This window comes from Squalius cephalus (assembly GCF_949319135.1).
Source record: "Squalius cephalus genome assembly, chromosome: 4".
Classification (NCBI taxonomy): Eukaryota; Metazoa; Chordata; class Actinopteri; order Cypriniformes; family Leuciscidae; genus Squalius; species Squalius cephalus.
This window is the reverse complement of record NC_137125.1, coordinates 35,929,365-35,953,616: the sequence shown is the minus strand read 5'-3', so window position 1 is coordinate 35,953,616 and position 24,252 is coordinate 35,929,365. Positions and strand designations below refer to the sequence as shown.

Sequence of the window (24,252 nt, the reverse complement as noted above, 5' to 3'; positions counted from 1 at the left end):
CAAGTGCACTTAGGTTGTGTCCGAATCCACTTTTGCTATATTAACGACGGGACAAATGGTCGGCGCTTCCGGCGCATGGTCTAAAAGGGTTGTCCCTATTCTCTTAATGAGTAATGGGTGTGTTTAGGGTGTAGCGTGCAATAAACCAATCAGAGTGTAATTTCCCATTCCCTTTAAAAGCCAGATGTGCTCGCGCCATGGCAGATTCGCTATTTACATGGCGGAATTTGTAAGTGGAAAGACTGAACGCTTCTCCAGAGAGCAAACAGATCTGCTCGTGTGCGAGGTTAATGCTGTGTGCGTGTGCGTGCGTGCGTGTGTGAGGTTAAAGTGCGCAAGCAGATCATCTACGGGACAAGCCGGATTCCACCATATCTTTATGTACACAATAACAATCTTTAACATTGTAATCCTTTTATTTGAAATATTTGGCATGTTTGTTTGCTGCTGCGCGTCCTTGTGTGTGTAATAAGCAGAGTGTACGTGCGTTGTGCACCCGCCTATAGGCGCACATTACTAATGCGCTCATAAAATTAAAAAAATTTAAAAAACACTGCCCCATTGACTTTAGACCAGGTTTCAGTAGGTCAGTGGCGCAGTCTATTTCTGTTGCCTCAAAATAGCAACGCGCCAACAATGTGCTAGAACACACCTCGTTTTCAGACCGGCATGCCCATGGGCACACAAATGGGCGCAAATGCATTTGCTATTTAAACAACGTGGCGCAGGACATGAAAATGATAATTGCGTCAGGCTGAAACTAGCAAAACACACTTGCGTCGCGCCTGACGCTGCATTGCACCGGGTGTATGATAGGGCCCATGGACTTTATTGTGTAGATCCATTTATGAAAGCATGAGTCACCTTCAAACATGGGGCAGATTTTTCTCCAAGCAGTGATGCCCCCTTCACTGGTGTATTGACCTAACGCTGTCTCAAGGAAAAATATTGGGAGTCCACAAAAGAAGAGAAAGATGAAATAAGGAATGAAGAAAACACCTGGAGAGACCAAAAATGAGATAGTTATTTACTTTATATAGGCTCAAAAGTCTTGTTGCCAGTTGCCGTTATCTTTAAGGGTTGTAACAGAACATCCTAATAACATAACATGCTCCCCATACTGTAGCTTCTCTGGATCACATGTGAAAAAGGAGCTTAAGGGTAAATGGTAGAAAACGCATAACTTTGACATAATTTGTTTCTCATAATTTGTTTCTGGAACTTAAAAACCATTTAATAGATAGATAGATACTTTAATCCTTCTCAGGAGATTAGATTTGTTAAAATAGCAGCAAACACATTCAATCCTCGCACACAGACAACATCAATCTATCTACCTTACTACATTAATAAAACAAAAACTTTCACTAAAGCATTCTACCTATAATATATTAACTAAAAAACATGCTATATCCTATAATGATAATATTAAAAACAAAATGAACTAAAGCATACAACCCCTATTTTAATAATACTAAAAAAAAAAACAGGAATCTAAAGGATTCTGTTTTTTTTTTTCAAAATTATTTTTATTAATAATAATAAGACAATATTAATGTGTGTGTGTGTTCAATTTTATTTGTTTATTTTTATGATTTAGTTGATAAGCCCAGAGTGTGCACAGCTGCAATCTAGTTGGCTAAAATATAAGTATGAAAATATAAATATAATAATATTCGCATAGCACAATTTTTGTTAATTTATTGAGTCAGGGATTTGAATAAAATACAATGGTAATAGTGATTAGTGAATAGCAAAAAATGGTCATATCAGAATGTGCTCGGGGAAACAGTCCATGATGTGTAACAAAAATTAGTTCTGAGCATTGCTGAAGAACACAGAGCTCTATTGATCATGTTATAAAGCATTGGCTTCTGCTGGAATTTAAGGTCAAATCCATCTCATGGTGCAGAGGATCAAAAATGCTGCAGGCTTGATGCCTCTTTTTATTTCTTTATTTCTATCATGCACTTCTTCAACAGCCCTAATTTCCAAACTTCTCTCTCACACAAACTTTCTCTTACCGCCTCCATTTTTGTAGCACAGGTAAGGGAAGCGCACCACGTTCCCCAGGCCGATAATCTCTCCGGCCATGGACAGCAGGAACTCAGTCTTGTTGGCCCATTTCTCCCTGGCCTGGGGTCTGCTTTCTGCACCCCCTTTCTGAGCCTCAGGCTCCATAGCTTCCCCATCAGCAATGCCTCCGTCTCTAGTCTCCTCCATGGACCTTTTCTATATTTATCTCTCTGTGAGCATTCAGTTTATTACAAGGTATTAAAAGTCCATTAGCATGCAGAAAAGTGAGTTTTTGCAAAGGATTCTTTTTTTCTTTTCTTTTTTTTGCTTTGAACTGATGAATCATAGATGCTTAAATTCAGTAATGGAACAAACATTTACAACTTAATTTTTTTTTATTTTGTACCTACAAACCGTTTGTCAGGAAATGGACAAACAGTGAAGGAATGTTTACATGGAATTATTAAATAAATCTCACTCAACAAAGAGAAATGATACATATCATAAACCGTTTTAAATTAATAATAATTAAAAATCCGGACAAGAAAAAAAAAGTCCTTGAACTTACCAAAGTTTGTGAACAGCTCCCTGTCAGACATGCACACAGAACGTCAGTGGAGAGTTCAGCATTCTTGAGTTCTGCACGCGATAAAGAAGTGGGAGAGGGCGGGACGCAATGGTCAGGGGTGCACAAGCCATATGAAAACACGCTTCTTGCCAAAATACTGTGCTATGTCTATATCAATAAACGGATAGATAGATAGATAGATAGATAGATAGATAGATAGATAGATAGATAGATAGATAGATAGATAGATAGATAGATAGATAGATAGATAGATAGATAGATAGATAGATAGATAGATAGATAACTCTTATTGCAGCAACACGTGACTAGGCTGTTTCGTACGAATTCATACGACCTCACTCGTACGAATTCGTACGAATTTTGCTAAATCGTACATATTTTACGAGTTGCCTAATTCGTATGAATTCGTACGAATGACCTACCCTTGTCCAGTCATTTTAAGCCAAAATGGGGGGTCAACCTTGAACAAATATGGGGAACAAGTCCTGAGTAAGGGGAAAAAAAAGCCCCGAAGAATCCCATTAGGTGAAAGTTTCGAAAAAGACCCAAATATACCCTATTCATACGCCTATCCATTCTTTTTATCACGTGAATAAAGTAAAAAAAAAAAAAAAAAAAAAAAAAAAAAAAACACTTTAGATATCACCACGACAATTTCTGAGTTGATTACTTACATCAAGACAAACAAAAAATGTATTACTTGTTTTTAAAAAAAAATTGTTTGTTAACATGGACAAACGGTGCATAATCTAATTACGTATGTGCTAATTTGCATAAATACCACAACAGATCTAAACATTGGGTATAGCCAGGTGAAAATGTCTTTTTGAATCTTGTTGACAAATAACAGTTAAATACTTAATGTTAAGGTCTGAATGGAACCCATTTAGGCTACCCATGAGCATTAGAGGCAGGAGGAAGAACTTTTGGAAGAACGTTTGTCCATGTTAACAAACAATTATAAAAAACTTGTAGGCCTAATACATTTTTTGTTTGTCTTGATGTAAGTAATCAACTCAGTAATTTTCATGGTAATATCTAAATTTTTACCCTATTCACGTAAGAAAATGTTTTAATGTTAATGTTTTATTACTGCTGCTTGTTGGCAAACAAAAAGGTCACGATTAGGACAAATTAAATGTGTAGCAAATAAATACAAATTACGATATTTGATTTTAGTGTATTTTTTATAGTTTAATGGAGTAAAAATAAAATAAAATGAAGGACGTGGGTGGTTTTGAAAACAATGTTTGAACTGCCGAGGACGTTTTGAGTCCTGAAACTTAAAGAAAAAATGTGTTTCCTCATGACATGATCCCTCTAAAGAAGGAACATTTTATATTTTTAGTATGTGATACAAATGCAAAAGCAATGCATCCATATTATTTAATAGTTGTATTATTATAATTACTATTATGCATTTTGAAGCTTATTAATCCATCTATCTCCTTCGGTTTTATTTTTTATTATTATTTATTTTAGGTTGGGTATTATTATTGTATAATGTTAGTAGTTGAAGGACGCATGACGTCACAGCTGCGAATGCGGAAGTGAAGCGCACAACAACAAGAGATTGAGGAAAACGAAACAGAACCAGTAATCAGACTAGAAACAATGTTGCACGAATTTAGATGAAATCGACATTGTTCAAAACAACAAGAGGAACGAGGCTTTTTCGAAAGGTATTCACAATGCATTAATACTATTCAATGCAAGAAGTATCTTTATTTTATCATTGCAGCATGTTTTAGTAAACAAATAGCCTTTATTAATGAGATCGCGACCGGTAAAATCAAATTAGATGAATTACACGAGTAAAGTTAGTAAATGAACGTTGATGTAGGTTGGAGAAAGCCTAGTCTGAAAGATTAAAATAGTTCAAAACGAAATATTGATGAATTGATGATGAGTAAATGGATGGACTGGTCCGACGCTAAATTGTGTACGTTTACATCACTGACACCAAGTCAACATAATTAGAAAGTATAACTATATTTGATCATTCCAACATGTTTTAGTTACACAATATATTGTTTGAATGAGATCGCGTCCTGTGAAATCAAACAGATGTATAATTGTTTCAGATGAATAATTGCTTGTTATTAATGAAGCATGTTGTCATGCACTTGAAAGTTTACCAAATGGTCATATTTGTGTATTTGCTTTACAGATGCATTGTGTGGCTACTGAAAAACACCTGGAGAGTTCAGGGGTCCTCCAGAAGCCCCCTGATGAGGAATCATGTGAGGAGGAAATGGACACATCAGAGACAAAGTGGCACTGGTTTTACCTTGCCGAGTGTGGCGTCTGGCACATGTTTGAAGTATGTACTGCGCTTTATAAAACTGCAGTCTGATAGATTAGACTAATATGGATGGCAATTCATAAGTTGCCTTTTTGCTGATCACATCATGCTGTTTTCCTTTTCACTACAGGAAGTGCCGAGCACAGGGTGTTCTGTCACCAATGAGCAAATTGAACAAAACTACTGCAAGAATCAGCATGCTTCAATGGACTTCTATACTGCTAAATATACCTATAAATTAGACTTTTCTGGTCAGTTACCTAGCAAAGCCTAGATTTGTGTTATCTAGTTTTGTGGTAATAAATGCCATGAGGGCTGTGATATGCATCTTTACTGTAATTTTCTTAACTCTATCATGTCACTAGCTATGAAACAAGTCAATGTGACTACTGGAAAAGAAAGGCCAATCAAAAGGGCATTGCATTCAGCTACTGACTTTAGGTAAGCTCTTTTATACAGCTTTTATTATTATAATATTTATATTGTAATGTTTTATATTATACATTTGTATTATTTATTACATAAAAAAAAGAAGTATTTTTTAATTTTGTGTTTCACAGATTTATCTGTGATAACCCAGCTCTTCCTGTACCCAGTCACTGGGAAAGAATTAATACAGAGGAATCCTATCAGGTAAAACAATAAAAAGATAAAGTTAAATTAATGACACAGAATGAATTTTGACTCTTACCTAGAGGATTCGATTATTTTATTTATTTATTTTGTTAATTTGAGATTTTTATTTATTTATTTTTCATCATCTGCTTCTCGTGGTGTGCCTCAGGGATCCATTTTGGGACCTTTATTGTTTTCCCTTTATATGCTTCCTTTGGCCTACATTTTCTTCAGAAATGCAACATTCCTTATCACTGTTTAGATGACAATTGTCAGTTTTACCTTCCAGTAAGACTTGACACTGCTGTGTCTTTTGATGTTTTATGGAAATGCATACATTATATTGACAGTTGGATGGAGGAATGCTAGAATAGGGGAAATTCTAGCATCCCTCCACTGGCTTCCCATTAAATTCAGTATAAACTCATGTTTGTATATGAGATGTTGTTTGGCTGTGCACCAAAATATATAATAGTTCATAGTGTTTAAATGTGCTTTATGAATAAATGTTGTTGTTGTTGTTGTTTGACTGTGACTGTTTCTCTCCAGCTTATTGCTCTATGCAGAGATACGTTTGAGTACAAAGAAGTGGCCCGGTTATATGAGAGAACCATGACCCAGTCCATCAGATCCATTCAGAGAATACAGAACCTGGATTTGTGGGAGTTTTTCTGCAGGTTGACTCATTTCCAATATTTGAAACAAACCTGAAAAGGTTTATATTGCAATAATGATTCTGTCAACTCTCTGTCTGCATATCACACTTATTACAAGGTTTCTAAGCAAATACAGTGTTATTAATTGCCATTTTAAATGTTTTTGACTATTTCATTTATGACAGAATCACACTTGAATTTATATGTATTACACATATATATTTTTAAATGTATTATTAAAAAAATGCAAATATATTACAGGAAAAAGGCCCAGCTGAGAAAGATAAAACATGCTGTAAACGTTGAAGAAAAGATGCTTTTTCACGGAACTGGCCACAGTAACATACAGGCCATATGTACATACAACTTTGATTGGCGTCTCACAGGAAGTCATGGTGACGTCTATGGCAAAGGTACAGTCCATGAGTCTTTTTGCATTAAAGGGATGATTCACAAAAGATGACAACTGTGTCATTATTTATCCTCATGTCAGTCCAAACCTGTATGACTTCTATCTTTCATTGAACACAAAAAGTGACGCTTTGAAGAATGTTCACGCTGCTCTTTAACATACAGTGGCAGAGTGGATGTGGATAGGGCTGTCAAGCTCTAACAAGCATGAAATAAAAGCCATTCATACATCCAGTGTCCTGAAACCAAATTATAATTTTGTTAACTTTTTCACTGAAAATATGCCATGGTCACCGTCCACGATCATTCTGTGGATAAGAACAGCTTAAACATTTGCGTATAAATGATACATTTTTTTTTTTATTTCCACAGTTAAAAATATAAAGGTTTCGAAAGACATGATGGAATGTAGCTAAATAATGACTCATTTAAAAAATGCAGTCTAAATATGTACATAATTTAGGTTGTTGCAGTATTTACAGAAACATTTTTTTATAATGTTGTATACGGAAGCCCATTTCTGCCACATATGAAAAAAAAATGCTTTTAAGTCATAATAATGAGATAAGTTGCAATTATGACATACAAGTCGAAATTCTGACGTGTGAAAATTGACATAAAAAGTCTTAATGACTAAAAAGTCGCTTTTTATCGCTATTCACATTTTTGTCTCAAATATGAGAATACGTCGCAATTATGTCATAAGTCATAATTGTCTTTTTGCCATAATTTTACTTTTTGTCATAATTTAGACTTTATCTCATTATGACTTAGTATATCACAATTTTGACTTCGTATCTCATAATTATCTTAGCATTGCATAATTTTTTTTGTGTGACTTTTTATTTCACAATTCCAGCTTTGGATGAGATAAAAAATATGCAAATGCGAGTTGCAAATAATTATTTTGACTTTTTATATCATACTTTTGAATTTTTATCTCCTGATCATGATTTACTTTTCTTATGGGGTGAAATTTGACTTTTTATTGGGATAAAACTTTAGTTGCCTATTTTTTGTCGTAGGGTTAATTGTAAACATTCCACTACTGTTGAAATGTCATTATAGAAACATTTTACACTGTATACATACATTTTTTGTCTTCACAGGAAGCTATTTTGCACGTGACGCAAGATATTCCAGCAAGTTTTGCCATTCGACTAGCAAGCATAACTTTATCCTACAGAGACATGGTATGGCGCCCGCTATTTTCCAGAGTGACCCGCCTTACAAGTGCATGTTCCTGGCCCGGGTTCTAGTTGGGGAATACACACTGGGTCACCCCCAGTACTGCAGACCTCCTTCTAAAGACACGAGCATTGCCAACTTTTTCGACAGCTGTGTGGATGATATGATAAACCCTAAGATCTTCGTTATATTCGACAGCAACCAGATCTATCCGGAATACCTAATTGAATTTTACTGATGTCAAAGACCAAAAGAAAGTCAGCATAAACTGTGTTAACGGAACTTACCGTACCGTGGAGTTGTGTGAGTTTTAGAGCAGAGTGCTGTAACAGTGCTGAGGACGGTTACTGCAAAAGTGCCTTTGGTGAAAAACTATGAAATATATAACTATGTACTGTGACTAGGGGACTGAAAAAACAAAACAAAAAAAAAAACATATATATGGGTAATATATTTATTGTTTAAATGGATTATATCAACTTGATGTTTTTCATAACATTTATTTTAATGTTGAACTGGGAACCAGTTTTTCCTCTTAATTTTCTTTTTCTTTTTTTCATTTAAAAAGGCCATAACTTGTACTATTTACTTGTGTAATATCCAGAAATCCTGCCTTGTGGAAGAAAAAAAAAAATGTTGGCAAAAAGTGATTCCATAAAGACTGAGTTCTCAGTTTATGTTTTTCAAATTTGCACATGTAACATTATTAGTTTTATTATTCCATAATCTACCTCTCCATAATTCTACCTCTTGTTGTGTATTTTCAAAAACAAAGGCAAAAATCTCTTTTGTTAAACATTCATTTTATGGAAATCAGATGACATATTAGTCGCGATGAAACTAAGTTAGTGACAGATCTTTTCTTCCGTATTGTTACTTATAGCCTATCCGAGTGAAACAAATTATTGAAGAAGAAACAAAAATGTAGTGTGGGGACTTGGTTCTATCCATCGGTTGTTGATTGGGTGGAGGCAGATCTCTTGCAGTCCATTGGAATATTGGATGATTGAAGAAGTCTGGCGTATGTCAACAAAATAAAGTCTGTAATTTCATGGAACATCAAGTTGACATTTTGAATAAAACTTACAATGTCAAAACAAAAAAAGAAAATGAAACATGCATGGATGAATCACAATAAGATTAATGCATTTATAATTGGATTTTTTTCTACTATACATCCCCTGCCTTATAAAATAAATGAAAAAAAAAAAAAAATATATATATATATAAACATTTATTTGGTAATATATTACTGAGGTCTAATGCCTCAGTATTGTTCTGCTGGGTGGTTTCTTCCCAAATAAATCAAGCATTTTCATTTTATGAATGTTGAGTATGATGGGTGATGGCATTAAATCACTTGAATTCCATACAGCCTGATCACACTGAAATCACGTTACAAAGAATGCGATACCTATCCGATTTATCTCCATATACAGTACGATTCTAATTCAAAATGTTATGTTCAAAGTGATCACTCTGATATCCTAAATAGATCTGTCACATATGAGGAAGAAAGATCGATTTGGGTCACACTAAGCTTGTTTGCCTCTATACTATAGAGTGTCAAGAATTTGTGAATCTCAAATCAAAATACTAGTATCTCAAAGGTACCTGGATCACATTCTCTGTGCATGTTGGTTGGAATAATCCTAATGGAATACTGGCTTTTGATATTACTTTGCAATCAACAATGCAGTACATACCTGACACGTAAAAGTACGCCAGTTGGGAAAGCAGCCATGATCAAATGAATGAAAAGCAGACAATATACAATGCAACAAAACAAAATGAAACATGATTTTCATGGAAATTCCAAGAACACAGCTAGGAGAATTGGATTGGTGGAGGAGAAGCTATTTTAGAGATGTATGATCAAACCTGAGCTGTCTTTGTGGTTTAGTAGAACATATTGAGGGTAAATGTGTGTTAAGAAGGACATGGTTGGAATTCCTGATCTATTCATAAGACTTTTTACCAAATAGTTACCTCCAATACAGAGTTACACTTTTATTCCTCCTCTCAATGAGAGATTAATTAGTAAATAATCCCTAATCATATTTTAGTTTTATAAACAACATATGTCTACTTGTAAAATACTGCATGCCTATATATAAAATGTAACCCAGACAGCAACATAGTGTCGGCCCAAATCCGGGCCACATCTGGTACGTGTGGATTCAACGTGTACCAGATGTGGGCCGGATCTGGGCCGACACTATGTTGCTGTCTGGGAAATGAAATTCAAAGAACTTATTCCTGTTTTTGTTCTTTTTTTAAAATAAATAAATACATAATTAAAGCATATTATGTGTAACATACTGACCCAATATATTCATCCATAAAAATGCACACACTTCTGAATTTATTTCCAAAGGATTTATTTGTTACTTTTCAGACCTGATTTATCAAATCCACTGAAACATTTTGAATTATTACAGTAGTTTTTCAGCCAATTGTTGTGATATCCATACGGCTGATGTGAAGAGAATTATAGAAGTATTTAGTGTATTACTAGATATTAATATTTTCTGTACTTTTTTCATCCATGGTTGTGCTTAAAATACAGCAAAATGTAGCCTAAATGTTTGATGTATAATGACATTAAAATGTAATGCCAGATGTATTTGTATACAACTATAAATAACCAAAGAATATATGCACATTCAAGATTATAATAAACAATCATTTTAAGCATAGTTGATTAGGTTTCAGAATTGCACTAAAATGCATACTTGTTAATCCTGGAACAACATTCCTGTCCGAAAATTTTCTCCTAACCCTATCCCTACCCCTAAACCTAACCCTACCCCTACCCATAAGTTTTCCCAAAAATCAGAGGGTAATGATTGGTGAATAACACTGATGAAGAAGAACCTAACCCTGGTTGTAAGCCGCAACTTGACATAAACTGTAAGCTTGTCCCTTAAATCTGGTTGATTGGGAATGTTGTTCCAGGATCAACAAAGAAATTTATCCAGGAACATGTTGCACTTGGTTAAATCAGGTTGTGCTGTCAGTACATGCTATACAACACTATACTAAGTATATATTTAAAGTGCTTTAGAATGTATTACACAATTGCACACTTAGCTTTGCTCAAGTGCTACTAAAGTGTCAAAAAGCCCCCAAAGTTGAACTTGTTGCATATAAGTCAAATTTTAACAGTAATTCCATATCACTTACATACTGTAAAATGAAGTTGCAACGCCATAAGTCGTTAATACGTAACCCCATAAAGCCTACTAAATCATGTTTCATACACACATTTTAAGGCCTCACTCTTTGCTGAAAAACGTCTAGACAATCTACTACATGCCTGATGTTGTCTGATAGATAGTTTATACTTTTTAGCAAGTAATATGCCTTTTAGTATAATTGTGGTCCATGAGCCCTTTTGCTTTGAAATCTTTACTGGTTTTCATAAAGTAAACATACAAATAAATATATGTTATATTGTTAGTAATATTTCAAGACAAACACTTACTAGACTTACTAGGTATACTTGATTCATTTTTAGAAAAGTCATGTTAAAATGTGAGAATCAAATGTGATACATAGGGACGTTTATTTGTACATCTCTAAGTCGCCATTGTATTGCATTACATTATATGTTTTGACCCCCACAAAATAAAATAAAAATCCAGAGCTTTGAACATAAACTAAGCATTTAAATATAATCTTACTAAGACATATTATTGAGAGATAGAGTGACAACTGATATTTATATGTATTTATATGTTTTCTATACTGTTATTGTTACTGTTTTGCTCAGTTTGGGCCTATGTTTTTTCAATTTATTTTTTTTTTTTTCTACTCGAGTATAATCTCCATATTTAATAAACTGTTCCATTTCAATACATTTTCAAATATTTTTTCTGGACTATTGTTTCATATGTCAGGCTTAACATGGGTAAGTATGTACAGTAAGATACATCAACTTTGAAAGTATACATTACTTTTATAGTAAGCACTCTTCTTAAAAGTACACTTTTCACAAGTCCAATTTTACAGTTGATCCAAAAGAAAGTAAAAACCCAGGATAGAGGGACTGAGTGAATGTGGTCTGGACTCTGTGGATGAGGGTCATTGTGTCAGAGACACTGTAGAAGGACAGAGTTCCTGCACTGTGATCCACATACACTCCTATTCTACAGCCGCTGGTTGGTACGGAGAGTTTAATCCATTTCTTATCGTAGTAAAATAAGCAACCGGACAGACCATAGAACAATCTCCAGGACTGCCGATTAAACCCAAACACACACTTATCGGAAGACCCCTTCCTACTAATGCTCTTATATGACACTGATATACCAACACCACCATCACCACTCCACTCCAATTCCCAGTAGCAGCGTCCACACACACTCTCTCTACACAGCACCTGAAGAGGATAATCAAATCTGTCTGGATGATCGGGATACTGCTGGACTGTACCACTGTCCGCGGCCATTTTGTTTGCTTCAGATAGACGAAGGCTTTTATGCACTGTGTTTGGATCCAGGGTGAGCTGACAGAAATCTGGAGAAAATAAAAGATCTATTACCAAATATATACATTCGAATATATAATTTAACAGTATACACATTTACTTAATTACTTTTATTAAGATTATTTTCAACATTTTTGTTATAATATAATATAATTTTGTGTCTGTTTATTTGTACATCTGTCCATCCTCATTGTATTGCATTACATTATATGATTTGACCCCCACAATAAAAAAAAATAAAAAACACAGAGCTTTGGTCATTTAAATAAGCATTTATCTTACTAAGACATACAATTGGAAGATATTCAGTGACAACTGATATTAATATGCATTTTATGTAAGTAGTCTGCTATACTGTTATAAATATTTAAAGGGGACCTATTATGCCCCTTTTCACAAGATGTAAAATAAGTCTCTGATGTCCCCAGAGTGTGTATGTGAAGTTTTAGCTCAAAATACCCAACAGATCATTTTTTACAGCACGTTTAAATTGTCACTTTTTGGTGCTCAAAAAAACGCGCTGTTTTAGTGTGTTTCCCTTTTAAATGCAAATAAGCTTCTGCTGCACGGCACAGGGGGTGGAGCTTCATGAGCGGAATGATGATAATATCAGAAACTCTCAGTAACGGTGTTCATTTCGACCCAGAGTCGGACAATAATGCCCACAGAGCCAGAGGGCTGTATGAAGACGGAACAGGTATAGTTTAGTTTAATTACGGTTATAACGTATTTGTCATCTGCTTGTATATATCCACTATTAATAGCCTACAAGTCTGCTGTTTCGGACCAGGTCCGAATGATGATCAAAAATATACTGATGAGTTTAATAAAGTTTATTGTACATCACACAAAAGATGAAGCGTCAGTTTTACTCCAGAAAATCAATGTAAGAGCTGAGTAAACACAGTATAAGAAGTGCGCAAATACATAAACGAATTTCGGTAGAGTTGAGGGAGCATTTTCTTTGAAAACAAAATAATTCCACCTCGTCTTCAGCGCTTGCCTCAGATTTCGGGAGTAAATAGAGAGAGAGCTATGTGGATTAATACATCCAGCCACACAACACCTACAACGCTTGGGAGACATTCTCGTTAGTGCAGAAATGGCGGATGTGTACAACTCGCTGTGAACTCGATCAGGGCGGGTCTATGTTAAAACGGCAGTGTCTGTCAACACCCGTGGGCGGGGCCTGTGGCTTTAGTGACGTCACTAAAGCCGCATTCTGAAAACAGGTCGTTGGGAGACACTGCTTATGATTTATGGGGATTAATAAAAAAGTAGTGAGTGGATTTTTATCACTATTGGGTGGTTGTGTACACACACTGCCAACACACATTTATGTCCAAACAGCATGCAAAAGTGAATTTTGCATAATAGGTCCCCTTTAATTGCTTTACATAACAAGCTTAGATTCTTGTCTGAGGGTATGTTTACACAACAACGATGTACTAAAAACAGAAAAAAAAAATCCTTTGCGTTTTTCGCATACAGGCGGCAATGCTGTCAAAACGATCCCGTTCACACGGATCCACGAAAATGACTAAAAATGCTGTATTATTCATGCCAGGCCAGTAGTTGCGATGTCACTTTGTAATGAAACACTACGCGCCTATAGACTGAACAGGTAATACGCATGCGTATGACATCACCGTGTTCACAAATTCAGTTTGTGTAGTTTTTGTAGTTTACATGGAGACGATAACGGTATCATTTTGAAAAACTTGCTCTTTGAAACCTTTTTTTCGGGAGTTTTCCCCCAAAACGCCGTTGTTAAAATGCATTAAAATGCATTAAAAGTTTTGGTGACACTTTATTTGAATGTGTCCTTGTTACACGTTACATGAATTTACTATAGTAACAACTATAAATTAGGCATAATTACATGCAACTAACCCTAAACCAAACCCTAATCCTACCCTAACTCTATAGTAAGAACTGTACTGTAGTTAATTAATAATACACAGTACTTTTTTGTGTAGTTACACTGTAACAACATCACTTTAAAGTAAAGTGAAACCGAAATTTGTAAAACAGAATCAAACAGCTTCAGAGTTAATCTCAGTTAAAATAAAGCATGTGCTCTTACATTGTAAGAATTCATCCCTGGTCTTGGGCTCTGGGGTGGAAATGATCTGGATGTATGTCACTGTAACAAACCAACAGAGATTTCAAGTGTTTTTATGCAATTACATCTACATGTTACATAATGCAGTCTAATATTTGAACACAAATAAACCTCAAGCACTTCACCTCTACCCAATATCATTTCTATCTCCTGTTTGCAGAAATCTTCAAGTTTCTCTCTAAGCAGGGAGACAGATTTTGCCACATCATCAAAGAAAATTGGAGAGGAGGACGTGATGGGTACATCTGTATATTCAGGAGGAACAGAGTAACACTGGAAACTCTACAGACAAAGACAAACACAACATAACAAACACATAAATTCTACTTTTCACAAAATGAACAGAAGAAATTAAACAGTCAAGTAACCCGGAACGTTCCCTTTCAAAAGCTACAATCGATGCTGCCCTGCTTAGCACATTGGGAACAAGAATACCCACGCCGCCGTGCTTGAAAGTGTCTGGACCCCTTACGGTTGTGTAGGTGTGCTCACAAGAACACAAAAGAAGGCCCTAGACATTAGCTTGTAATGTCGACTCAAGAACGTGAGAGCCCGGAGTGGCATGAACATCCAAACTATAAAATTTTATGAATGTGTGCGGAGAGGGCCAGCCTGCCGCATCACAAACAAGTAGCCCTTACCAAAGCACTAGAGGAGGCGACCACCCTGGTGGAGTGAGCCTTAAGACCAATTGGAGGAGCTTGACGACGCACCTCATAGGCAAGAGCAACAGCATTCCTGACCCAATGAGACATGGTCTGCTTAGTGGCAGCTGTCCCTTTGTTACTATCCCCATAACAGACAAACAATTGCTCTGACTTACGCCACTGGCTAGTGCGGTGGATGTAAGCCTGAAGAGCACGACTGGACACAGTCTGTGAGATCTCTCCTGCTCCGGCGTTATGTATGGCGGAGGACAGAAGGCCCCGAGAGTTACTGGATGTACAGTCGAGGAAGGAACCTTAGGCAGGTAGTCAGGATGAGGATGCAAAATCACTTTCACCATTCCTGGGGCAAAGTCTAAGCAGGATGGCGAGATCAACAGAGCCTGCATATCCCTAATTATTTTCAAAGAAGTTATTGCCATAAGAAAAAACATTTTTAGAGTCAGAAGTTTGTCAGACGCTGATTCTAGAGGTTCAAAGGGGGTCTCAACCAGAGCCTCGAGGACTATAGCTAAGTCCCATGAAGGGATCTTGGTTCTTATGGGAGTCCTCAGTCGTCTGGCCCCACGAATGAAACGAGCGAGCAGAGGATGTCTCCCAAATGGCACCCTGTCAACCAAGGCGTGGCAAGCCGAAAGAGCGGCCACATAAACCTTGAGGGTGGCGGGGCATGTGACTGTTGATAACTTCTCCTGCATGAAGTCCAGAACTGAAGCAATCTGGCAGTTGACCGGATCTGCATTGTGTACAACACACCACCTATCCAAGACACCCCATTTGCTGGCGTAACTCTTTCTAGTGGAGGAAGCCCTAGCACTTAGAATGGTCTCAATAACGTCCGGCAAAAGCCCAGTGTCTCTAAATTGGTACCAATCAGGGGCCAAACATGAAGGTTCCACAGGTCGGGCCTGGGATGGAATATCGTGCCCTCCACCTGAGACAGAAGGTTCCTCCTCTCCGGAATCGCCCATGGCAAGCTGTCAAGGAGAGATATTACCTCAGAGAGCCATATTCTGTTCGGCCAACGTGGCGCTATCAGTAAGAGACAAGACCCTTGTTGGCGAACAATGGCTAGAACTCCCGGGAGCAGAGAAACTGGAGGAAACACATACAGGCGCATTTTGAGCCATGTGTGCACCATCGCATCTAGACCCAGGGGGGCTGGGTGACTCAGAGATAAATAGAAGAGACATTGTGCTGTCTGATGGGAGGCGAAGAGGTCCACCTCCGCTTCGTAAAATCTGGTCCAAATCTGTTTCACTACTTCCGGGTGGAGTTTCCATTCCCCCATCGGTAGTTTCTGTCTGGACAGTAAATCTGCTCCCACATTCAGATGTCCTGGAATGTACACTGCCCTGAGCGACAGGAACTTGTCCTGGGCCCAGAGAAAAATCTGCCTCGCTATTCTGTTCAGATTGCTTGAGCGCAGACCTCCCTGGTGATTTATATAAGAGACTGCCACTGTGTTGTCCACCCGCACTAGGACATGACAACCTCTCAACTGAGGGAGAAAATATTTCACTTTTATTTGCCTTTGAGGATTGGCCCTTGGATGAAATCCCCTGGCTTTTAGCCACAACTGAAACGGTCTCATGTGCAACAGCCCCATAGGAATCACCGTGGATGCTGAAGCCATGAAACCTAAATTTTTTTGGTACTGACGAACAGTGCGATCTTGGCCTAGCCTGACTTTGCTCATGGTCTGCCGAATGGTCTCGATTCGAGCGGGAGACAGTTGTGCCCGCATCGTGATCGAATTCCAAATAATCCAGAGATAAGTCGTTATCTGGGCAGGAGAAAGAACACTTTTCTTGGCGTTGAGTCTCAACCCTAGAGAAACTAGATGAGCTAACACGATGTCTCTGTGTTGAAGCGGCATCTCTTGCGATTGTGCTAGTATTAACCAATCATCGATATATTTCAAAATGCGAATGCCCTGGAGTCATAATGGAACCAGTGCTGCATCCATGCATTTTGTGTATGTGCGGGGTGACAAGGTTAGACCGAATGGAAGAACACGAAATTGGTATGCTTCGCCCCCGAAAGCGAACTTCCTGTGTTGTTGCAATATTTCTATGTGAAAATATGCGTTCTTCAGATCGATCGTGATGAACCAATCGTGATGTTGAATTTGCGACACGACCATCTTGACGGTTAACATCTTGAACTTGAGCGCTTTGACTGTACGGTTTAAGCCTCGAAGATCTAAAATTGGACGCAACCCCCCATCCTTCTTGGGAACCAGGAAGTATCTGCTGTAATAGCCCGACTCTCTCTTTGGAAGAGGAACATGTTCTATGGTAGCCTGGCAAGCCAGACCTACATCAAGATGTTAGGTCTGGCAACTCACCATAGACACAGCTCAATCCAAGGGGCGGGATAAACGGCTGTCTTTCAAATTCCTTCTGTACGCAATAGGACAGCGCTTCAACCAACCAGAGCGTTTTCCCAACAGCAGAGCTAACATTAGTTGATAGATTAAATCAATTTTTGAATCTGGCCGGAAAAACTACGAACACATCTTCCTTTTTTAAGAATGACTTAAGTGCCGTTCTTTGCTCTTTTCTCAAAGAAAAACTTAACTCCAAGTCCTCCAGAGTCGCGGCCAAAGCCGATTTGAAAGACGATTTGAGACCACGCTGTTGAAACGCAGAGAACGACGAATAAATTGGATTCTGTATCCTATCTGAACTGTGCTTAATACCCACACAGAAATGCCTGGCAGAAGTTTCCACACTGCCAGACTCTCTTAGAGTGGTACTGTATCAATTTTAACACTTCCTTTTGAGGGTATGTTAGATGTTCCGTGTCCTGGATGACCGTGTCGCTGGAAACCGCTGCCCACCGAAGCACCAGAGGCGGCGGAGATGGAGAGGTTTCGTGGCCATAACGAGGAGGGGCAGTAAGATATTGTACGCACTAGGGCTGAACGATATTCTGTTTTAACATCGACATCGCGATGTGCGAATGAGCGATAGTCACATCGCCGGAACATGCGATGTGAAGGGTAACGTTAGTAGTACCCATAAGAGAACGGTAGCACACAGTAAACACGAGTTTATTGTATGGCTTTTTGCTGGGGTGACATACGCGTTCTGCGTGCCTGCACAGTGATTGGTTCGCTGTGCCGCAGCTCACCGCGCTCACCGCCAACATTCAAAAATGCGCGACGAAGAGGATCCGCCGCAAAAAAAAGTCTAAATCAGCTATTTGGGACTAGCCTATTTCGTCTACAAAAAGGAGGATGTTGACCAAAAAAAGAGGTAGGCTACTTTGCTGGAGTGTTATAAAGTTGTGGATGGTTGTCTTTTTTAAACATTCGTTTATTTTTCGTGTTCGCATTTATGAGGAAAAAACAATGTTACGTGATATTACGGACCGTTATGAAAGCGGCACTAAAAGACTGCTTTAAAACTTTCACAGAGACCTCAAACAGAAAGCACAAAGCCTTTCTTTAAAACGAATTTCGTTTTGTATTAATTGTATCTTAATTTTAATCAGTATTTCATTATCCAATTTCCTGGATTTAATAATGATTAATAATAATTAAATATAGCAGCCAGCGCCTGAACCCGAGATTAAGCTATGATCCATGAACCGAAACTCAGCGTAAAAGGTAGCCTACTCGCCTCACACACCTAAAAAAAAAAAAAAAAAAAAGAAAAAAAAGAAAGAAATATATCTATTATCTACAGAAATCTCTACTTTTAAACAGAACCATTAAAAAAAAAATAGCTATATTTAATCTGTATGAAAAGTGCATTTCTCCCGATCACTGCTGCGAAGATCGCGAGTCAGTATATTGTCAACTTCATCTTTACAGAAAACACTTGTTTATTAATAAACAATTAAAATGTCTCATTGTAATATTTTACATATTATTAATCATTACTTTTGCTGGGTCTAGGTGCCGTTTACATGAACACGTCACTGAATCAGCACAGAAAACATAATTTTTCACGTCCTAGAACCGAAGAACGTTAGGTCCTGCGTAGAACGTTCACCGAATTCTGAGAGAAATATGTTTCTGGAATAAAATATTAAGTGGCCTTTTTGTTACTTGTAATGAAGCTTGCTTATTAGTGAAATTATTAATAACATGGAATGGTAATTATTGACTTTAGCCTGGATTGATGGCTCGCAATATCGCGATATATATCGTTGGGAAAAAAATATCGCAATGTAATTTTTTTTCCAATATCGTGCAGCCCTAGTACGCACCCCGTCCCGCAGGGGGCTATCCCCACCAGACTGGGCGCCAGACCATCAGGACTTCCTCTTCTTATTGATGATAGTCCTGAGGTCTGGCCTGGGAGATTGCTGAGATTGCTGGCGAGCCGGTCCCCAATCTTTTTGAGGAGGAGCGCAGCTCGCCACACTCTGCTTTTTAACCTCCCTAGCTCTTGAAGGACCGGGGAGAGGTTGGGTGGCTGATGGCCCCTCCCCTTGAGTGTGGCGAGGAAGGAACTGGACAAAAGAGCCACATGACCTCGTGGACTACCTGAGATTGAAGGAAGATCCCGCCCACACTACCGCTGCAGAGGGAGAGTTGAAGTTGGCTTCTGGTGCCGTCCAGTTCTCCTGCGTTTCTGCTGGTCCCGCACTGCTTCAAGCCTCCTGCATCTCCTATGTTATCTCCCAGCCTCCCTCTCCCACCTCCTCTTCAAATTCCAGTCAGTTCCTCTGCCAAGTCTCCGCTGTCTCCCGTCAGCCCCTCAGTTCCTCCTCTACCATACCTCTGTGGCGTGGATCCACCTCTGGCCTTACAGCATCCAGCTCCTCCTGGACAAAGGGATCCCCTAGCTCTGTCCCCAGCCGCTGATCCCATCACTCCACCTCGGTCCGTCATCCAGACTCCCTTGGCTCCTCCCTCCCTCGGCTCCACCTGGGACTATTGGCCTTACTTTTCCACTGGGCTCCCTCGATCCTCTGGCTCAACCTCGGTTGGACGCTGCCACGCTTGCACAACAGACTTGCGAGCCATCCACTGCACTCCGTCTCTCCACCCCTACGGCTCCGTCTGTCTCCCCCTCACTCCGCCTCCACCTCGGCCCTCAGTCACTCTGGTTCCACCTCAGCCTTCCGGTACGCTGGTTCCACCTCGGAGGGGTCGTCGCCACGCCTCCGTCATGGCCTCTGAAGTCTGCGGTCTTGTGCTGATCCATCGAAATCTCTACCATGGCTCCTTCCTCTCTCGATGCCACCATAGGCTACTTCCTGGCTGGTCTCTGGGTCATCTTCCAGCCCCCTCTGCTCCTGGCTCCTCCCTCCTTCAGTGTTAAGATGTTGTTTCATGCATTTTGCTATTATGGGTGGATTAAAGACTATTTCCTGGAATTCTTCTTCGTTGTGTGCTTGGAAAGATTATGTGTATTTTCGATCGTCTTTAGTCAGATGCATTTGCATTGTGACTGTGCCAGATGCGATCAACTCTATGTGTGTCTGTAAAAGTTTGAACCAAATAGCCCATACAGACCTATGACCCATAGAAACTGACGGGTGCGAATGACAAAGATGATTTTTACTTTAAGGGATACTTCACCTCTGTAAAGATGAATGTGTATTTAAAATGGGTAATTTATGTAGTAGAAATGTGAAATTATTTTTGAATATGGAGCCTTCTAGAATGAGAAAAGCTAGAAAATGTATTTGTGGCTCATGTGGATGAAATACAACAACTCCCAGAATGCACTTGCTTCGCTGCACTACGAGGCCACTCCCAAGCCACGCCCTACCGTTAAGAGAGCACAGTTAAACAACAAGGCTAGGCTACTAGTGAGACTCCGTGCCGAGTTTGCCTGGGATTTCGAGATCGCCAAAAATGTCCAGGATTCGGCTTTTGCGTTCTACAGTCGCCATTCATTCATTATGTTTACTGTGGCGACTGGCGAGCAGGACGAGGCTGAGGGCCGCGGGAGAATGACGCGAGGCCGGTGGCGTGATTACTGATGAGCGACACCTGTGAGACGCGCCGGTCTCGTATCTCTCACGGAGGAGCGGGAATTTTTAAAACGCACATCAATCGATCACTTGTTTAGCGTTCATGTAAACACCACATTCAGATTCAATGAATTCAGTTAGACTGAAACAAAAGGTGTGCATGTAAACAATGAATGGCGACTGCAGAAAACAAAAGCCGAATCCCGGACATTTTGGACGATCTCGACTGCCAAACAAAGCGATCTCGACTGCTCGACTGTGTTTTATTCTTGTTTTGCATATTTACATTTTTATAAATGCCACCTCTGATGCAGATTCTGTTTTCTCTGCAGTGGGAAAAAATATTTTTTTTGTTGATACTAGTCAATTTGATTGGTAAAAGCCATAGTGACTTAAAAATGTATAGAATTTGACATGAAAGATGACAGTTAGGGGGAAATTGCCTTTATAAATGTAAAAAAAAAATGCAATGAGAATCAATTTAAGATTATTGGTTAAGAATAAATTACTTTTACAAAACAAAAATTGAACACTTTACTGAAGTAGTTAGTTATTGCACCACCACAGGATTTTATAAGGGTAATGTTAGAGATTTTATTATAATATTAGGTCAATGAAGCTTACATGAGTGAGTCGCCAGCTGAGGAAAGTGAGTCGCTCGCTGAGTGAGGAGAGTGAGTCGCTGCGTGAGGAAAGTGGACGGCACTTTGCTGGAGACCGCGATGATTGGTCAAAGTTGCAGAAAAGTTGCGGTGATTGGTCAAAATTGCAGGTCGCACTGAATTCACGGGGATTTGTTGAAGTTGCGTTAATAGTTGCGATCGCAACATCGCGAAATCCTGAATACTACCTTAAATAGTAAATAAATAAATAAATTCTTCTCCCCACAAGAACTGTGGTCAAGCTTGCTTATTTTATATATTAAAGAAATCTAATACATAGCCAAATATAGAGAAATCTAACAGCTTGCTTGCAACAGCCTCACTTGACAATATTTTACAGTATTACTATTTTTACTGGATTTCTGTGATGTCAATGCTGAAATTGAACAACTGTGGTGTGCATTTCAATGTATTTTGGGCAAAATAATGAAGGCTACTTTTTTAAAGTAGCAAAGAACTTTTCTAATTTGCTTATTTCTTTTTTCACAAATAGAGCGTTTACATGCACAACAATATTATGATAACTATCAAAAAGCAACTTGTGCTAAAAACCCATCACCGAAAGAAAGAATATTATTCTGTGTAAGATTGTTACATGCTTACACCATAGTCAGACACTTAATGATTAAAGATTAATTGAATTTAGTAAACATTACTTGCAAATCAGAATTTAACAAAAGACCTGCTTTAAGATTAATGTTACCTGGAGGAAATTGCTGTGATTGTCTGTGTGTGAAAGCTGCTCTATCTCAGCGTCTGTCCTCCTCAGATCATCGATCTCTTGCTCCAGTCGCCTCAAGAGTCCTTCAGCTCGACTCACTGCAGCTTTTTCCTGATCTCTGATCCGCTGTGTGACCTCAGAACGTCTTCTCTCAATGGAGCGGATCAGCTCAGTAAAGATCTTCTCACTGTCCTCCACCGCTGCCAGTGCAGAGCGCTGTTATACGACACACAGTCCTGACATTAATCCAACAGTGAACACAGATGTTGTTCGTCTCATGTGCTCAAAACTCACCTTGTGTGACTTTACAGTCTCTCTCAGCTCCTGAACCTGTTTCTCTTTCTGCTGGATGCTCTTTTTAAACTCAGTCTGTGTCTTTCTCAGCTCTTCCTACAGGACAAAAATGCAATGTGCAAGTTATAGTATAGTGCAAATATTTAAAAATACTCAGTTTAATTTGATGTTAGTAAAAAGTGGAATCTCAAGAATTTTAGATCTATAATTCATACAAAGTCTATAATTTTTATTGTTTTACATAGGTTTCTATATCATTTTCAGAAATTACAGTAGCTATACTTGAATAAATGAATGAATGAACCAATGAACAACAAAAAAAGAAAATGTAAAAAATTTAAATCCACACTAATTATTGTGGTTTAGATAATAAATTACTTTGTCTATAGATAGATAGATAGATAGATAGATAGATAGATAGATAGATAGAAAGATAGATAGAAAGATAGATTGATTGAAGTTTTAAAACAATCATACATCTATGAAAAGATATACAGTACAATGCTTAGCACTGATAAATAATGAAATATTGATTGACTGTACATAAAAAGAGTAAAGCAGCTAAAATAAATGTTTGCATTAGAATGTATGTGTTCATCATACCTGCTTCTCCATCCTCTCTTCTACAGCTGTTACAGTGTCATGGTTTTTGTGTGCATCCATTCCACACAGATAACAAATGCACTGCTGGTCAGTACGACAGTAGATGTCCAAAAGTTTATCATGTTTACGGCAGATCACCTCCTGTAGTTTGCAGGTGGTATCCATCAAGTTGTGCTTCTTACTTTTAAAAAAATGATCGTGTTGCTCGAGGTGATTTTGACAGTAGGAGTTGAGACACACTAAACAGGACTTGATGGCTTTGTATTTTGTTCCAGTGCAAATGTCACACTCCACATCTCCTGGTCCAGCGTAGCAGTGAGCAGGAACAACTGCATGGAGTTTTGTCTTCTTCAATTTCTCCACCATTTCAGCAAACACCACATTTTTACATATGACAGGTCTTGGAGTGAAGGTCTGTCTGCACTGAGGGCAGCTGTAAACTCCCTTCGGATCCTCCTGATTCCAGCAGTCTGTAATACAGTTCATACAGTAACTGTGTCCACAGGGAATGGTCACTGGATCCTTCAGTAGATCCAGACAAACTGAACAGCTGAACTGGTCCTGAGCCACTAAAATGTTGGCTTCTGCCATTTTACAGAGACGTAAAGCAGCAGCTTAATAATCTCTTTCTGTGAATTGACGAGTTTCCTAGTTTCGTCTTTGAGGAAGTGAAACTGTGAGGGTGCAGAACTACAGTCAGCCGATAGAGGGCGCTCAAGTCTAAAACACTATTTTCTACTTCTGTCTGTGATTTTATGCTCTCCAACTACAGACACTTTTGTGTCTTGGGCCTTTTTTTTTTTTTTTTTGTAAATAAATAAACAAACAAATGCACAAATAAATTGTCATTATGAAGTTCATGCTCCTAGTAACCACCAAATCTTGCCCCTGTTTTCTTTTAAAAATGTCTTTGCAAGGCTGTTTATTAGCAGAGTTTGCAGTTTTATGCTTGTCCCCAACCCAGACTGGC

The 24,252-nt window shown here is 38.4% G+C and overlaps 3 protein-coding genes across 3 annotated transcripts in view; 1 reads left to right on the top strand and 2 right to left on the bottom strand.

Annotated features, from left to right (window-relative positions):
* Window positions 1-2,629, bottom strand: part of slc6a1l (solute carrier family 6 member 1, like) — a 44,863-nt gene extending 42,234 nt beyond the window's left edge. Inside the window, exons 1-3 of the mRNA XM_079869612.1 lie at window positions 2,585-2,629; window positions 2,025-2,246; window positions 865-999 (exon numbers count right to left, since the gene is read on the bottom strand). Of these exons, the coding sequence (XP_079725738.1) occupies window positions 865-999; window positions 2,025-2,223 (334 nt within the window). The 5' untranslated portion in view covers window positions 2,224-2,246; window positions 2,585-2,629. The remainder of the gene's footprint in view (window positions 1-864; window positions 1,000-2,024; window positions 2,247-2,584) is intronic.
* A 1,508-nt stretch (window positions 2,630-4,137) lies between these two features.
* LOC307156716 (protein mono-ADP-ribosyltransferase PARP11-like) lies at window positions 4,138-8,970 on the top strand. Its single transcript, XM_079868193.1, has 8 exons — window positions 4,138-4,287; window positions 4,776-4,928; window positions 5,041-5,161; window positions 5,276-5,351; window positions 5,471-5,543; window positions 6,075-6,202; window positions 6,443-6,594; window positions 7,702-8,970. Exons 1-8 carry the CDS (start codon window positions 4,237-4,239, stop codon window positions 8,016-8,018), a joined length of 1,071 nt encoding a protein of 356 aa, XP_079724319.1. The 5' UTR covers window positions 4,138-4,236; the 3' UTR covers window positions 8,019-8,970.
* Window positions 8,971-11,707: 2,737 nt separating this feature from the next.
* ftr64 (finTRIM family, member 64) lies at window positions 11,708-23,885 on the bottom strand. The gene is made up of 6 exons (XM_079868541.1): window positions 23,283-23,885; window positions 22,680-22,775; window positions 22,368-22,601; window positions 14,523-14,679; window positions 14,359-14,418; window positions 11,708-12,301 (listed from the first exon to the last, which is right to left on the bottom strand). The coding sequence occupies exons 1-6, from the start codon at window positions 23,871-23,873 to the stop codon at window positions 11,775-11,777; spliced, it is 1,665 nt and encodes a 554-aa protein (XP_079724667.1). The 5' UTR covers window positions 23,874-23,885; the 3' UTR covers window positions 11,708-11,774.
* Window positions 23,886-24,252: the final 367 nt, after the last annotated feature.